The sequence below is a fragment of the Saitoella complicata genome (genome assembly GCF_001661265.1).
Source record: "Saitoella complicata NRRL Y-17804 unplaced genomic scaffold SAICOscaffold_1, whole genome shotgun sequence".
NCBI classification, from domain to species: Eukaryota; Fungi; Ascomycota; class Saitoellomycetes; order Saitoellales; family Saitoellaceae; genus Saitoella; species Saitoella complicata.
Genome location: NW_017566992.1, coordinates 263,098 through 278,584, shown reverse-complemented (window position 1 = coordinate 278,584; position 15,487 = coordinate 263,098). Strand labels below are relative to the sequence as shown.

Here is a 15,487-nt window from a genome sequence, read left to right as displayed (position 1 = left end):
TCCGCGCATCATCCTGCGAGCGCGAACCTCCCAAATCGCAATTGTGATACAGCTTCAAACAACTCGACAAGAGGCCTAAGAAGGTCTGGATAGGCTGAAAATGCACGGCAGTGTATGCGACACTGGCTCCTAGTTATCGACATTTACATCGAGGGGCTCGACGTTTACCAACTTAGTCAGATTGTCGTAAAATCGGATCGCACCATTTACTGTACTGTCAAGGGGTATGAAGAGGGAGGCACCTCTACCCGCAAATTTGGATATTCCGCGGTCGGTACTAGGGCCATTCAGGAGAGAGTATTTGGACACCCTAAGCGCTGGAATGTGTTGCCGGCATTGACATCGACTGGTCTTGAGGCGCTGCGCATCTTTCATGGTTCATTCAATGCAGACCGTTTTGTTGAGTTCATCAAGGAGGACCTCTTACCGATCCTGCGACGATTCCCTGGTCCCAATAGCGTGGTTGTGCTTGATAACTGTCGTATCCACCGTGATGCAAGGGTGTTTGAGTTGCTGGTTGAGAGGGCTGGATGTCGAGTCCATTTCCTACCACCTTACTCTCCTGGCCTGAATCCAATTGAGCTCTGTTGGGGTATGATGAAGAGCTGGATGAAGCGCAACAACACACACCCTTACGCCCGTGAAGACCCCCAGCATTCATCCGCCTAGCAATCGAATACATCAACACCCAACTCGACAAAATCAGCAATATGTCAGCAACTGCGGTTATGCTTTAACGAAGGCGCAGCTCAGCGCGTAATGTCGAGGCTAATCGACAAATAACGGCTGATGCTGGGGGTCAGCTTTAGGCTTCATTCGCTAGTTTTTTTGGATGGTTTTTTGGATCGAAGCAATACATTCATTTATTTTCAGACACTTGCCATTCTCACGGTAAGACTCCCTCACAAAATGGCTGTACAGCTGTCCCAATGCCCTGCATCGAGACGTGGCCCAGACGACCTAAACCCTCTAGGTGCAGCAACGTGCATAATACTTGTCACCTTGTACTTTTCTACAAGTGAGCTTGGAGTAAGGTCATGAGCTTTGTAAGGTTGCTGCCAAAGAACTTAGCATGCCATCGAGAAAAGAAGAATACCACATTAAAGACCAGAACTATGAGAAGGTTTGAGACTCGTCTGGGACCTCATAGACCTGGAAGGGGTCTCCTCAATTCGACCTACAGTACCAACCTCCTTGCGCTTCATAGCCTTCCCAACAGGCCAGCAGCGTTTCATAATCATGATCCAACCCTGCTGAGCAGCTCCCAGAGGCGCATCCGGTGGTAGGCGCAGGTCGTCGAGGCGAATCCTGTGGTCGATGATTGCTTCTTTCGCGGTTTCGACCGCAGTATACCGGAGTCGTCGATTTGACGTAGCGTAAAGTCCCCTCTGAATCATCGGCCGCGGGTCCCTGAAGAGGACTAGCTGCTCTCATGGTTTGCGGACGGAGGGTCCGTTGGCTGGATGGAGGAACCATGTTGAGGCGCTGCGCAATAACTGGAGTAGGTAGCTGGGGTCAGCTAGCTGAACTCCTGCTTTCAGGGGTGGAAGAGACTTCCACTGATTGAGGACCTGAAGGGTGGTAGCCCTCGAGTAAAGATTTGAATACCGCATCATGGACTGGTGGTTGATTTACGGTAACACCTATTTGCTCAAGGATATGGTCAGCCCAGCAGTTGAGGAGTAGATTGCTGGTGTGCTGGGTCATAGGATGACTGCAGCCGTAGGATTGGTGGTGCTTGGTACACTTCCACCTTAGTTGTAATGGGTGGACCGCCATCAGCTTTTCAAACTTGATAGGCTCATTGTGCACCAATCCCGAGATGTCCCAAAGCGCATCAGTAGTAGCACTCAACCTAGGTCGTGGCACCAGGGACCTCCTAACGGCTGGCTTCCCTAGAGAGGATCTCTGCAGAGTCTCGACCATTTCGTCGGTACGGGTGGTGGGTGTTTGCGGAGTGAAGTCTCTATTGATTGGGATGAAAGCCGACCATTCGATCTTAGTGACGATGCGCTCACTGTTGACGGCTCTAATGAAGCCTTCCCAATCCCTCTCAGTATGTAGTCGACACCAAGCTGAATCCCATGCCCTCCCGCGGACATCTTTGAAAGTGAATTCAGGTGTAGGGGAGTGAATGTTGACGCCCTCCTTGATGGTACGGTCCTGGCGCAATTCCTTGACTGCTGCTTCCAGCAAAACAGGTTCGGCATCAAACAATTTTTTCCAGCGGATCCACCGTGAATGGTGCTTGAGGGTACTTGTGCTTGGAGTCTCTCGTAACAATCAGAAACGCGTCGAAATCATCGTAAATACAGTCATGGTCAATGTTTGCGTCTTCGTCTGGGACCTGATGATGGTCTTAGGCCTCTTTTCCCTCCAGACTGGATTTGCTGGTGTCGGTGAGTGCCGATCTTCGAGGAGCCTAGCCGGTGGCTTTGAGGTATGGGAAGACGTCCTGAGTTGAGCTGATACTTTTGCTGCTCCTCTCGGCTTCCTAGGAGGCATATTGGGTGAGTTGTTATGTGTTTAGTGAGTTGTTGATGTTCCAACTAAGGAGACGTTAAATCACGCGCGGGCAAGAATTTTGCACACTGTTGTACAGTTAAGTACAATATCCTTAACAGTTGCGCGTTTCACAGCTCCCCACGCGGGAGTTGTCACCTCAACATCAGACCAATGTAGCTAAAGGCCTAGAGCGTAAAGTGAAGACAGCTACAGACAGTATAGGCTCCCAGCAGTCGATTGGTGTCCTCAATCATCTGTAGCATCACTCTTCCTGCTGTTGTGACACCGCCAGGCGTTTCAGTGGCGATGCGCGTATTGCATATCCATGCATATCCATGCATACAACATCATGATGTTGAAGCTCATGCTGTTGAATCTCATAGAAAGCCGGGGCCATGAAGCGCATTCGCAGTACATGTGCATCTGAGCTCCCTCTATCATATGGCACCCCACGCACTGCCATTGGTAGCTTATGGAGCGGCTTCAGTCGCAACAAGCTGAAGCCCCCTCTCAACATGATTATAGACGATGGAGGCCTTGAAAGCGAAAAGTGGGGACACTTCATCGTTCCTAAGGATAACTGCCATGATTTTGACATATCTGCACCTCTAGACCTTTATCTGTGTTGTTTCAGGGGTCTTTGTGACTCCAAGTTTTGCTATTCGCGCGCACTCGCATTTCGCGTCAAGAATTTTGCACTTGGCAGTATGAGCATTTCCCTGCAAGATACATACTTATGCAAATTGGCGATGGAAGCATATGCATATATAACAGTTATATGTCTAGGTAGGTATAACGTACACTTGAATAGAATGGAGAAAATGAACTGCAAATGAGGAGAGCAAATGCTCAACGAAACGGCGCCATGGAACAAACAAACCCATAAACCCTTGTAACCTTCGCCCCACGCCAGCCAGAGTCTATTCGAAATCCGTCATATAGTCGCGATGGCCGCTGCCGCCACCACGGCCACCGTAACCCCCGCGTTCACCAAAGCCGCCATCGCCACGGCCACGGCGCCCGTAACCTCCGCGTCCACCGTAGCCGCCATCGCCATCGCCACGGCCACCGTAACCTCCGCGTCCACCATAACCTCCGCGTCCACCGAAGCCTCCAGAACGGCGTTGTCTTGACCCTGACCCCTGCCAGAAGGAAGGTACGTCTGGGTCCGAGAGATGGCAGGATTCAGCGAATTTCACCAGCTCGTTGAGAGCTTCATTCTTCGATAGTCGGATCTTATTCCCACCGTTTGCGTAGTAGGAGAGGTAAGAAGTAAAGGCGGTCTGGACCTTATCTGCATGGATAAACTTAAAGGCCAAATCATAGATCTTCTGCTCTTGCTCGCCAAGTGCGATTTCAGAGTCCGGAAATTCCTTTTCCGTAATGGGAATGCCTTCCATTTCTTGCAAGAAACTGGCCTCAAAAGGAGAAAGAATCAATGTACCAGCACCCGCCTTGCCCGCCCGACCTGTACGTCCAACTCGGTGGATGTAAGCATCACGGGAACTGGGAAGACCAACTTGAATAACCTGAGTGACGCCGGGATAATCGACTCCACGAGCAGACACATCGGTTGTAAACAACACACCCCCAGTTTTGGCAGTACGGAAAGCATTCGAAATTTTGGAACGATCCCGTTGCTCCTTCTTCGCATGCATTTCCCATTGCTGGAAATGTTGGTTCGGATACAGCCTCCTGAAGAACTTGAAAGCGGAAATGTAGAACTGCACCAAGGCCGTACTAGGCAGGAAGACAATGATCTTGCCCAGTGGCTTGGCAAGCTGCTCGGCGATGAGGAGAGAAAGGACGCATCTCATGTGCTCATGGGTAGGTCTCACGATATACTCTTGTTTGATCTGAGGATGAACGTCCATATCATCCGTGCCAACACAATCAAGGAAATCATATCCAGGAGTAAGGGATTTCTGAGCAATCTGCTTGACCTCCCGCGAAAGGGTCGCAGAGAACATGTATGTCTGGCGCTCCTTGGGAAGGTAGCTCAGGATCTCATCGACATCCCCTTTAAATCCCATATCAAGGAGCGTATCTGCTTCATCCAAGATAACGGTGTGAACTCCCTCCACAAGACCCTTCATATGATCTTCAGACTTCAAGAAGTCGAGCAAGCGACCGGGCGTTCCAACAATAATATCTGCCCGGTCCCGCATCAAACCAATGAGGGCTCCCTTCCGACTATCGCCACCAACCAAACAATGGACCTTCGTACCAGGCTCCATCTGCGTAAGCCTGTTGGCTTCTGTAGCGATCTGGGAAGCAAGCTCGCGGGTAGGCGAAACAATGAAAACGGAAGCACGTTTTCTAGCATAGCGTCGTGGATCGATTTGCATTTCTTCATATCTCGCGAAGAGCCGTTGCACAGCAGGAACCAAGAAGGCAAGAGTCTTTCCGGTACCTGTTTTGGATCGAACCAACAAGTCCGTCTTCATAGGAATATTCTCAGCGATGTCATGCTGGACTTGAGTCATCGTTTTGTATTTGAAAACATCCTTGAGAGAGTCCAGCAAAGCATCCGGAAGCCTTCCGCGATATGACTCCCATTCAGCAGGTACATACCCACCCTGATTGAACTCTCCAGCCTCTTCCGCAGCAGACAAAGATGCGCGTGCCTCGCTCTCCTGATGAGCAGAAGATGTCTGATGGAAAAACGAAGCACGGAGGTCTGGTAACCTCAAGCGCAGGGAAGGAAAAGTGGGATGCACCTCAAGATGACGTGTCAGAGGTTTCGAGGAGGTACGCAAAGTCAAAGACCGAACTGTCCCGGAAGTTAGCACTCTGTGATAATACCATACGTAAGGAAGGACCTCACCACCAACTGACTTGATGCTGCGACCAGCCAATCTGCAAGAGCGTGCAACATTAGAGACCGACAACATGGCGGACTATATCAGAGCTCGAAACAGAATATGATTTCCTGGATCAAGGCGACAGCAGTCGGGGGTGTCGAGGAGGCGAAATCGCCGAACGTTTATGTAGCACCGTACAAAAATCCGGGCCTCACGTGAGCCGCGGGTCTACCAGCGATATCGATAAGGATAAGGAGAGCTTCAATTGCGAGAACAAATATTGATCCTGTAGCTACCTAGATAACTTTACACACCATCACTGTTCAGGCTCCGTTGTCATCTTCTTATACATAGCCCGCAGCTTCTTGTGAGAAACATCTCTGGGCCAGAACCAGGTAGTGAAAACCCACAGATGTTTCTCAAGTTTCTCTTTGTCACCGATCGACCCGTCCACTTGTTCACGAATGAAGTTGCCAACTTCGGTGAGGTTCGTCTTGTAATGGGCGGCGAGTTGACTCTTTTCGATGTTTTCCGTCGATTTGAGATTTTTCAGCTGCTTTTTGATAGGGCGCAGTAAGGCCTGCAACGACAGTGTTAGCATCGCTACTATCAACAATAAAGCCGAAATATGAAACACAAAAGACTCACCTTGCACTCTGCCTCATCCATGCTCTCGTACTCGCTCTCGGCACCGTCAGAAACATGACCGGAGGCTTCCTTCTTCATACTCGGCGTTCTCTTCAAAGCTGTCACTGCCGGCGAATTTTCTCGAGGAGATGCTTTACCATTAGAGGGTTTGCGCTCTTTGATCAGAGAAAGCTTCTTCTGTTTAGGAGGCACCGCCGGGCTTCCCGTTGCTCTGTCGGGTTTCGCTTTTTTGTCCACCTGCTTCTCTTGCTCTGGGAACATTTGATTTTTTGTATCGTGCAAAGTCCCCAGCAACGTGTCGCATCTACGAACAAGATGAACTGCTCCAGGGATTGCGGCATCAGGCTGTCGTTTACCTTTCACACCCTTCTCCGTCTTTTCTGCCTTCTCCTTCTCGTTCTTTGTGTTCTCTTCCAAAAAGAACTTGTCCTGCATACCCAATTCCCGATCAGCCTGGATTTCTGCCCACGCACCAAACCCGTGGCGGTCAATACCGACCAACAACATCGAATCTTCCCGTTCGCCCCATACACACTTCCAGCCATGCACGCCCTTGGCTGTGGGGTTCATACGGTATGATTTCTTATCTGGCACCTTCGCAAGGATATCATGGAGGTAGCCAAGTTCTTCAGAGCGCTGGATGAGTGTTTCTGCGTTGATGTTCTTGACGCCATTAAATTCGATCAAGATGGCCTTGCGGAACTTTTGCGGGACAGGTTCTTCACCCTTCGCAAGTTCAGCTGCCTGATGCTCCTGAAGCGCCTCTTCTGCTGCTTTGATCATACCTTCACCGGTCGCGCGCACCTTTTCGATGTTCCTGTCACCAAGGTCGGCATCCTTGATTATATCTTCCCATCGCTGAGAGAGCTTGCCGAATTTGATCATTGCACGGTAAAGATTACGGATCTCACGTTCGTTTAGGTCGCGATTCCTTGGCTCCGTGCGCTTCTTTGGCGGCTTTCTGCCAATCTTTTCATCCGGCGGAGTTGAATCCTGCTTGGCACCCGAGTTGTATTCGCGCATCCTGGCGGTGACAGTGGCTCGACGAGAACTTGCAGCCATTTGCTGTTGAAGATATTCGTCGTTGCGCCTTTCGTCTTCCTCCTCTTTTATGCGTTTGCGATCGTCCTCAGGGATGATATCGTCCCACGTCACGTCAGCCTTGAAGTCCGTCACCTCAAATTGCTTGAGGAACTCCTCTCCTCCAAGGCTAGAACCGCCCGCGTCCACAGTAGTGACATGATCCTCAGCGTGTGCTAGTACATCATCAATGTTAAGCTCTTCCAGTTTTTTCTGATTGTCAGTCGCCTTGAACATATTCGAAGCCCCAAACTTGAGGATAGCGCTGAGTTCCTGTGTAGAAAATCCTTCCTTCTTCTTTGACTTGTCGCCACTATCCGTCATACCAAGCGTCATGATGGCATATTCCATTACCATCTTGCGTCGTGCCCGCTCGAGAATATCCTCTTCCACGGTGTCTTTCGAGACGAGACGATACACAGTAACATGCTTTTTCTGTCCAATACGATGCGCGCGTGCCATAGCTTGCAAATCAGCCTGCGGATTCCAGTCAGAGTCAAAAAGAATGACCGTATCAGCTGTCATCAGATTGATGCCAAGACCACCGGCACGTGTCGATAGGAGAAATACAAAGTCAGGGCTGTCGGGGGCGTTGAAGTGGTCGATTGCGATGCGGCGCGTAGCTGAGGGAACGGTCCCGTCTAGACGCTGGAACGGAAGACCTCGCAAAGAGCAGTAATCGCCTAGAATGTCCAGAACTCGAACCATTTGACTGAATATAAGAACACGGTGACCTTCTTTCCGCAGTCGTGTAAGTAGTTGGTCCAGCAAAACCATCTTGCCACTTGTCATAACAATTCCACGTAGAATATCGTTTCGACTTTTTTCGCTCCCAATACTTGCAAGAAATTCTTCTTCAGCAGCTGGAAACAGGTAAGGATGATTGCTGGCTTTCTTCAGCTCCATCACGACGTTCAGTAAGCTCATCTGATTTCCGCCGCTTGGTCCGGCATTCAGTGCAGAATAATTGCGGGTCAGGATGTTTTTGTAGTAGCTGGTCTGCATATCAGATAGCTCAACACGCAGGATACGCTCCGTTTTCGACGGCAAAGATTTCTCAACGTCCTTCTTCAGACGGCGCAGAATGAAAGGCTTCAGGCGTTCATGCAAATCGCGGATGAACTTCTCCTGCTCTGCATCAGGCTTATCGAAGTCGATCTCAACAGAGATGTCAAACTTTCGCGGCATCAAGAAGTCCACCAAAGCAGCAAGCTCCTTGATATTGTTTTGCAAAGGCGTACCGGTGATCAACAACCTGTTCGTCGTCCTGAAAGAGGATAAAGCCTCATATAACGAAGACTCCGCATTTTTAAGACGGTGAGCCTCATCCACGGCGAGGTACTGCCACCTGATATCGCCAAGTACAGCCCGATCTTTCAGAATATACTCATAAGTCGTAAGTAAAACGTTGAATTTTAGCTTCTTCCTAGCACTGTCCAGGAAGAATTCGGATTCGATGAGAGTATCGCGTGATTTTTGGTTCCCGAGGAAGGTGATGGCATTCAAATCTGGCGCCCATTTCTCAAACGTTTCCTGCCAGGCTGGGACAGTCGAAAGTGGCACAACGACAAGAAACGGGCCATGAAGATGCACGTCATGTACAAGATATGACAAAAACGACACCGTCTGTACCGTCTTACCCAATCCCATTTCGTCTGCCAAGATACCATTCTCGTTCTTTGACCACAAATAAGCCATCCAGTTTATACCGGTCATTTGAAAATCTTTTAATTCCCCATTTATGATGTACGAGGGTTGTTCAGCTAACTTCCGAAAGTGAGGACGATTGTTTGCCGTGAAATGCTCGCCTTTGTGCGGCAGTAAAGTCGAACTGGTCCGATCGAAGAAAGCATCAATAAGAGGTTGATATCGTTCGTGAATGTCGGGTTCGCACTCCCATGTGCACTCGTCATAGTTCAGACCTTTCCACTTGATGAAATACTCTGTATGAGGTTCGGACAGGTTATCGCAGCTCTTCTGCGTCCGGCTTTCTACGACACGGTCAACCGTCTTATACTCCTCCAGTTGGTCCCGCTTTCGTTCCCGTTCAATATCCATTGCTTCAAGATCTTCACGTGTTGTGTATGCATCCGAGCGGATGGCTATATCAAGCAGAACTGCCGATCTGATGTAGTTATCGACTTTCTTGATGCCCTTGATGTGGGTTAATTGCGGATACGTTTCCCAGGTATTGTGCAGGTGCGATTGACCTTGGCGTTTAACCTGCCCTCAGTAATTAGAAGCTGCGGCAAAGTAAGATCGAAACGTTATGCATACCAAAAACTCAAGGGTTGTGTAGGGATCATCACCACCGTCAGGTCCTTCCCGGTGGTCCAGGATACTGTCGATGGCTTCCTTAGGCTCCTCCACGGCTCTCTCCTGCCGTTCGTATCCGAAACCATCTTCATCGTCCGACACGCGATCCGATTCGTCTTCAGACTCCTCCCCAAGCGCATAAGACTTCGATTTTGTGTTTCGGGAGGAGAACCGCACTTCGCCAAACTCATTGGCAGGTAAGCTGCGCTTCTTGAGGCGCTTGCGAGTGGATGCACCGTAATCGTCCGAGTGAGACTCATCTACAGCGGAGGATTCTCGAGTCCTCCGCGAGGAAGCACCAGATGCGGACACCTTCTTTCGTTTCTTAGAAGCTCGCGAATTATAATCGCTCTCATCCTCATCCGATGAATCATTGTCAGCTAACTGGGTTGTTCCTTTGGCTCGTCCCTAAAAAGGTCAGTGTCTTCATTCGCGAAGCAACCAGACTGCCACTTACAGATCGTCTTAGTCCATAAAGGTCGGGATCATAATACTCATCGACTGTAGCTCTAGACTGAGCCTTCTTCCTTACTAGGCCTTTCTTCCTGACAGGTTCACTGTCGTCGTCCTCATCTTCATTAAAGTCCTCGTCTTCCATCGGTTCATCAGCATCCTGGAAGTTATCGTCGTCTGCCTCTTCCGCTAACGAAGGGGAATCATCACCTTCACCTTCAGAGACATTTCCATTGGCAGAGCCTTTCAGCGAAACGTTGTCTTCAGACGCGGTATCCGGCGACGATAGCATATCCAAATCACCTTCGGCGTCCTGATCAGTCTCATCTGCAGCATGGGCTTGCGCAAGTTCCTTCTCGGCCTCCTGCTGGCCCATAGCAACATCTGAAGCAAGGACTGACGCGTTGATTACTTTTTGCTCGATAGGGATTGTTGACATGATGTGATGCAGGGTCCCAAACGGACGACGTACTTGAAAACCTTATCACGAGAAGTCAGCGATATCCTGGTAAATATGAGAGAGCAAGACGGAAAGAGAACGGAGACGGTCGATTGGGAATGTGGACGACTAGATGGACTTGTGGAGAGGAGATGCCCGGCACCGTAAGGTTCGACGCGTCGTAACATTGTCGCCAATCACGTAGCGACGTGAGGACAAAGCTCGGCAGCAGTAAAATGTACGGTAACAGAGAAAGCGCGTTCGTTGCGTGTACTGGTGATGGAAATTTGTCCGGAAGATCGTATATATGAAAGTTGCTGCGCTGCTGTGAAGGTTGGATCCGTCCAGTAGCCGTCCGTTCCCCGCTCCTGAAGACCTGCGAAGCGTAGAAAAAGCATGACCTACCTTGCGCAGCAAGATGCGAAGTAACAGCAGCAAAGTTCTCTGTCAGGTCGCTCGATTCCTCCCTGAACTGAGGGGTTCTTTTCCGGGGTTGTGCTTATGTACCTGGTAGGTAGGGATGTAGGTGCTGGTGTTGCAGCAGGGCGAGGTCCGACAAACACCGGTGCACGGCCACCGCCTGAACCAGGACCGTTCAATGGCAGGTGAGTGGGAATGAACAGATCAGTCCAGAAGTCATACGGACAAGGACGTGGGCATGGCGGACCGCCAGAGAGAACAAGCAAAGAACGATAATTTCTATCCGTTTTGAAAACAGTTCCCTTCCATCGCAACGAAAATGCCAAAAACCATAGGGCACCATACAACAGCCCTTTATACGACTCCGTAGAGCCTATGCGTGTAAACGATTACCAGAAACAAACAACAGAGCCCAGCTAGGCCCCAAACACGAAAGTAATAGCTTGCTCATAAAATATACCTGTAAGGGATTGAGTTAGGTACCCTTTCAATGCTGATCAGATGTGGATGAACAAACCTGAAAATAGACAAAGAACCCCAAATGCACGCCCACACCATTCCATTAATTGCTGTCAAGGAAGAAGTAGTTGTTCGAACCCTTCTGCTCCTGGTCCATCTGACTGCCAAGCTTGTTGATACGGGGCCTGAAGTTGGTTGGGTCACGCCTGAAGGTGACATCCAAACTCTTCAAAAACTGATTCATACCCGACAAAAGACCCTGGGGCGCCGTCGCCGTAGCCTCAACGGAAGGTTTACCCTCGTACACAACAACACGATCGGCCAAGTAAGTAGCCATAATGAAATCGTGCTCAACGACGAAGGCGGTCTTCTTGGAGTGAAGAATGAAACGCTTGATGACCTTGGCGGCCAAAATACGTTGCTCGGAGTCAAGGTAAGCAGAAGGTTCATCAATGAGATAGATATCAGCAGGCAAACCCAAAGCCAAGACAATGGCAACACGCTGCAGCTCACCACCAGACAAGTTTTGAACTTCCTGGTCGATAATGTTGTCGATGGCAAGAGGTTTGCAAACATCGGTCTGGAATTGAGGATGCAAGAACGACGCCTTGATCTTTTTGAAGAACAGCATGCGGACGGTACCCTGAAACTTTGGAGCAATCTTTTGAGGCTTCATAGAAACGTGCAATTGGGGCACCTGCTGACCTTCGTCGGGCTTCAAGACACCGGCAAGCATCTTGATAAAGGTAGTCTTTCCAGTACCGTTCTGTCCGAGCATGACGACAATCTCAGAGTCGGTGAATTCACCAGCGTGAATGTTGAGCTTGAAGTCACCAAGGGTTTTGGACATCGAGGGGTATTGGAAACGACGAGACTTGTCATTAGCAAGTTCGTCGGTCACATCAGCAATGCGGAATTGAAGCGACTCTTCACGGAAACGCAAGTTCTCTGTCGGAACATGACCGTCAAGGAAAATGTTGATACCTGTAGGAAAGCGCGCGCATCAGTAAAAAGGAACACAAACCATTGGAGGGAAGCATGTCACAAACCTTCACGAACCGAGAAAGGCAGAGTAACGACACCATAAATAGAAGGCATTCCATACAGAACACAGACGAAGTCAGACAAGTAGTCAAGGACAGACAAGTCATGTTCGACACAGATGACGTAAGTAGTAGGGTCCAGTAACGATCGAATGGTCCTAGCAGCATTCAAACGCTGTTTCACATCCAAATATGACGAAGGCTCGTCGAACATGTAGACATCCGCCTTTTGAACACAGACAAGGGCGATTGCGAATCGCTGAAGCTCACCACCGGACAACTGGCCGACCTCACGCTGCTGAACGTCCTTCAAATCAAGAATGTCGATCATCTCCGCCTTGACGTTGCGCTCGTTCCGCGCTTCAAGGAGCTCAGAAACCATTTTGACGGGCCCAGTGATGGCACGGGGAATATGGTCAACATACTGGGGCTTGATAATCGCCTTCAGATTATCTTCCAAAACCTTTGTGAAGTAGTTCTGCAATTCCGACCCACGGAAATGCTTGAGAATGTCTTCCCAGTCTGGCGGGGATTCAAAGCGTCCCAAATTAGGCTTCAGTTTGCCCGCAAGAATCTTCAACGCAGTTGATTTTCCGATACCGTTGGTACCGACAAGACCAAGAACCTGGCCAGGACGAGGAGAAGGAAGTCGGTGAAGTTTGAACGAGTTGGCAGAGTATCGGTGAGTTACCTCTTTCTCAAGATTGGTAGGTAAGTTGATGATGTGAATTGCACCGAATGGACACTTCTTCGGACAAATACCGCAACCAATACACAAGGTTTCCGAAATCCACGCAATCTTGCTGTCTGCCTGAACCTCGATACAGAGCTTTCCAGTTCTCACCACAGGACAAGATTTTTTACATTCCTGTCTACACTTCTTGGGCTTGCACTTGTCGGATGAGACAATTGCGATTCTTGAGTAGACGACAATTAGCTTCCAAGTCGCAAAGACAACGCGGTAACACAACGTGCGCGAGGCACAGCCGCGGAAAGAGAAGGGCATACCTGGTGAGCTTTTCAGACATGGCGATGGATAGTTACGGCAAATCAATTCAATTCAGTGACCCTTCTTCTCCGTTGCTTCGAATTGAGCGTCCGGCGGCTTCCCTTTGCAACTGGTGTTGAGCCTTGAATTTTCAGGGGGAAGGGCCGCAGAGGAGGCGCGCACATGCGGTAGGGAAGCGTTTGGGTGAGGCCACCCAATCGAAGGCCGCTGAATAGAAACAGCACAAAGAAAGGGAGCAATCATCCTCGCGAGAGAGCTGCTGTCATTCAATTCTTCTACATGCTTGCTCGACACAGGCAGCACCGCTCCCTCCATTCCAGCTGCCAGGCAGTACCTGCGACTGTCCTGCGACTGTCCTGCGTAGTATGACCGCATGTATGCGTCCCTGTAAACACGATATCATACATACCTCGAGAGCACCGTCCATCGCCGGATCATGGATTTCACAGCGGATATCATCGTCACGAACAGCACGGCCGACAATCCGCTGCAGCTTCATGAATCTCAGCTGCGGCAATCCTTGTTCTACGATGAATGCGCCAAGGTTTACCTTGTTCTGAAATACTCCTTCACGGTATCCGATGATGCTGTTCTAGACCACCTCGCGAAATCCAATCTTGTGCTTGAGGCTGCCCTCGTTGCTCCAGTGCAGAATCCTACATCCTCACAAACGCAGACTGCTCATCAGCAAGCACGACAGCAAATGGAGGGCCACATGATCTTCTCCGAGACGCACATTGGGTTGAAGAAAAAACCAGATATGACGGGCACCGTCGGCGACTTCCGTTGTATGTTTTTTTCCTTTGGCGTTCGCCTAAGTATCTCTTCCCGTCCACAGTATACTTACATTACGCAGCAAAACTGACAAGCTGGCGTACCTATAGATTATGTCCGACTCCGCTCTCCTGCCTCTCCTCGTTTGGCATTAACCTCATACTTGGATTTCAACCAGTCTAAAAACGCACAAGCGGTTAAGGCGAGGGTTTTGGATGATTATATGGAGCCATTGACTGTACCAACTCCTAACCTTTTGTCGTCAATTTATACAGCAAGCAGCGTCCCTTACTTACCCACGTCTCGCATTACTTCCACGTCTGCTGATGGCAAGCCTACATCACGGTCAGCTACATCGATTGCCAATAGAAGGCTATGCCGGAAAATGTGGCCTGTCTCAAGTGCGATGCAGTTAAAGATGCAGAGCACTCATCTGAATTCCCGTGGCTGCTTGATGATGTCGATTGACCTTGAAGCAAGCGTCGAAACAGCCATCACTAGTGTCGACGTACATATTCATGGCGGTAAGGCAGTACCTCTTGGTGATAATGCGGGGGATAAAGGTGTGAAAGAACTGCTGCCCAGAGATCAGGTGACTCTGCTGTACACTTTGATTGCGGACACTCCTGCTGGACCGTCGATTAAGCCCGTGAAAATCACACTCAAGCTAAAGCCATCTGTGCGTGAGGGAGGACTCGACTCTGGACCAGAGTGCACAAGCCTATGGAACTCTACGGTGAATTTTGACATCCTACCTCAGCGAACGGGGAGTGCTGGAGCACCTAACACACCACGCTTGCAGCGACCACTGTCGATGGTGCCGAGCAGGACTTTATCACATGCTCGCACAAATACTCAGATGACCGTACCTACTTCTTCGTTGCAGAGTCCAGGAGGAATTACGGGACTTACCCTGACGTTCTCTGCACCCGATCGAGTGAAGGTCGGTCAAACCTTTACGTTGGATATATTTCTGGTCAACGGAAATCTCCACCGTGGAAGGCGTCTTGCGCTGTCTGTGATACCCGCACAACGGAAAGCGTTACCACCGTTGCCTGTGCCTGCCTCGACAAAGGATCCCATTCTGTCAGATGAGTCTCTGTTTGCATTACATCGTGCGCGGATTGAGCTTGAGGCGGAACAGCTAGTACCATTATCGGGAGACGTCAGAGTGGGGCCATTAGGGGCCAGCACCTGCCATGAGGTGAAGATGCAGTTCGTGGGGACTACTGAAGGAGTGTTTCCAATGTGTGATGGAATCAGAGTAGTAGATCTGGTGAACGGCGGACAAGCCGAGTGTCGCAATGTGCCTCGGATTGTTGTGTGTTCGTAGTTAATACTTAAAGAGATATGTAATTTTGATCGCCGCAGCGCGGGCGGTGGTGATGTCAGCGCGCCGCGGAGGAGGACACCACGCCCAGCTATTCCCCCCCCCAGCAGCACCGTCCCATTGATGCGTACGTACGGGAGGGCAAAGTTATCCGTTATTCAGATTCTCGACCGTCGCGTTCTCTACAATCGTATCCCTCTCTTGAAC

At 50.0% G+C, this 15,487-nt stretch overlaps 4 protein-coding genes across 4 annotated transcripts; 2 read left to right on the top strand and 2 right to left on the bottom strand.

The window, feature by feature from the left end:
• Nucleotides 1–249: 249 nt before the first annotated feature.
• On the top strand, nt 250–525 carry SAICODRAFT_40800 (uncharacterized protein; the record flags this gene model as incomplete). The annotated part of the gene is made up of 1 exon (XM_019168640.1): nt 250–525. A coding segment is annotated over one exon (276 nt), but the record flags the coding sequence as incomplete, so codon positions are not given.
• A 2,805-nt stretch (nt 526–3,330) lies between these two features.
• On the bottom strand, nt 3,331–5,450 carry SAICODRAFT_74319 (DEAD-domain-containing protein). Its single transcript, XM_019170926.1, has 2 exons — nt 5,333–5,450; nt 3,331–5,278 (listed from the first exon to the last, which is right to left on the bottom strand). Exons 1-2 carry the CDS (start codon nt 5,397–5,399, stop codon nt 3,426–3,428), a joined length of 1,920 nt encoding a protein of 639 aa, XP_019027172.1. The 5' UTR covers nt 5,400–5,450; the 3' UTR covers nt 3,331–3,425.
• A 175-nt stretch (nt 5,451–5,625) lies between these two features.
• SAICODRAFT_22484 (uncharacterized protein) lies at nt 5,626–10,245 on the bottom strand (the record flags this gene model as incomplete). Its single annotated transcript, XM_019166585.1, has 4 exons — nt 5,626–5,889; nt 5,958–9,260; nt 9,315–9,761; nt 9,811–10,245. The coding sequence occupies 4 exons, from the start codon at nt 10,243–10,245 to the stop codon at nt 5,626–5,628; spliced, it is 4,449 nt and encodes a 1,482-aa protein (XP_019027171.1).
• Nucleotides 10,246–13,576: 3,331 nt separating this feature from the next.
• Nucleotides 13,577–15,349, top strand: SAICODRAFT_100533 (uncharacterized protein). Its single transcript, XM_019165167.1, has 2 exons — nt 13,577–13,994; nt 14,061–15,349. Exons 1-2 carry the CDS (start codon nt 13,613–13,615, stop codon nt 15,281–15,283), a joined length of 1,605 nt encoding a protein of 534 aa, XP_019027170.1. The 5' UTR covers nt 13,577–13,612; the 3' UTR covers nt 15,284–15,349.
• Nucleotides 15,350–15,487: the final 138 nt, after the last annotated feature.

What these genes read in the sequence shown, in the direction of transcription:
- SAICODRAFT_74319 (XM_019170926.1), bottom strand. Translation starts at nt 5,399, where the DNA reads ATGTTGTCGGTCTCTAATGTTGCACGCTCTTGCAGATTGGCTGGTCGC. An exon ending in CAGCATCAAGTCAGTTGGTG is followed by an intron (nt 5,279 to 5,332) that starts GTGAGGTCCTTC and finishes CTTCCGGGACAG; the next exon opens with TTCGGTCTTTGACTTTGCGT.
- SAICODRAFT_100533 (XM_019165167.1), top strand. Translation starts at nt 13,613, where the DNA reads ATGGATTTCACAGCGGATATCATCGTCACGAACAGCACGGCCGACAAT. An exon ending in TTCCTTTGGCGTTCGCCTAA is followed by an intron (nt 13,995 to 14,060) that starts GTATCTCTTCCC and finishes GCGTACCTATAG; the next exon opens with ATTATGTCCGACTCCGCTCT.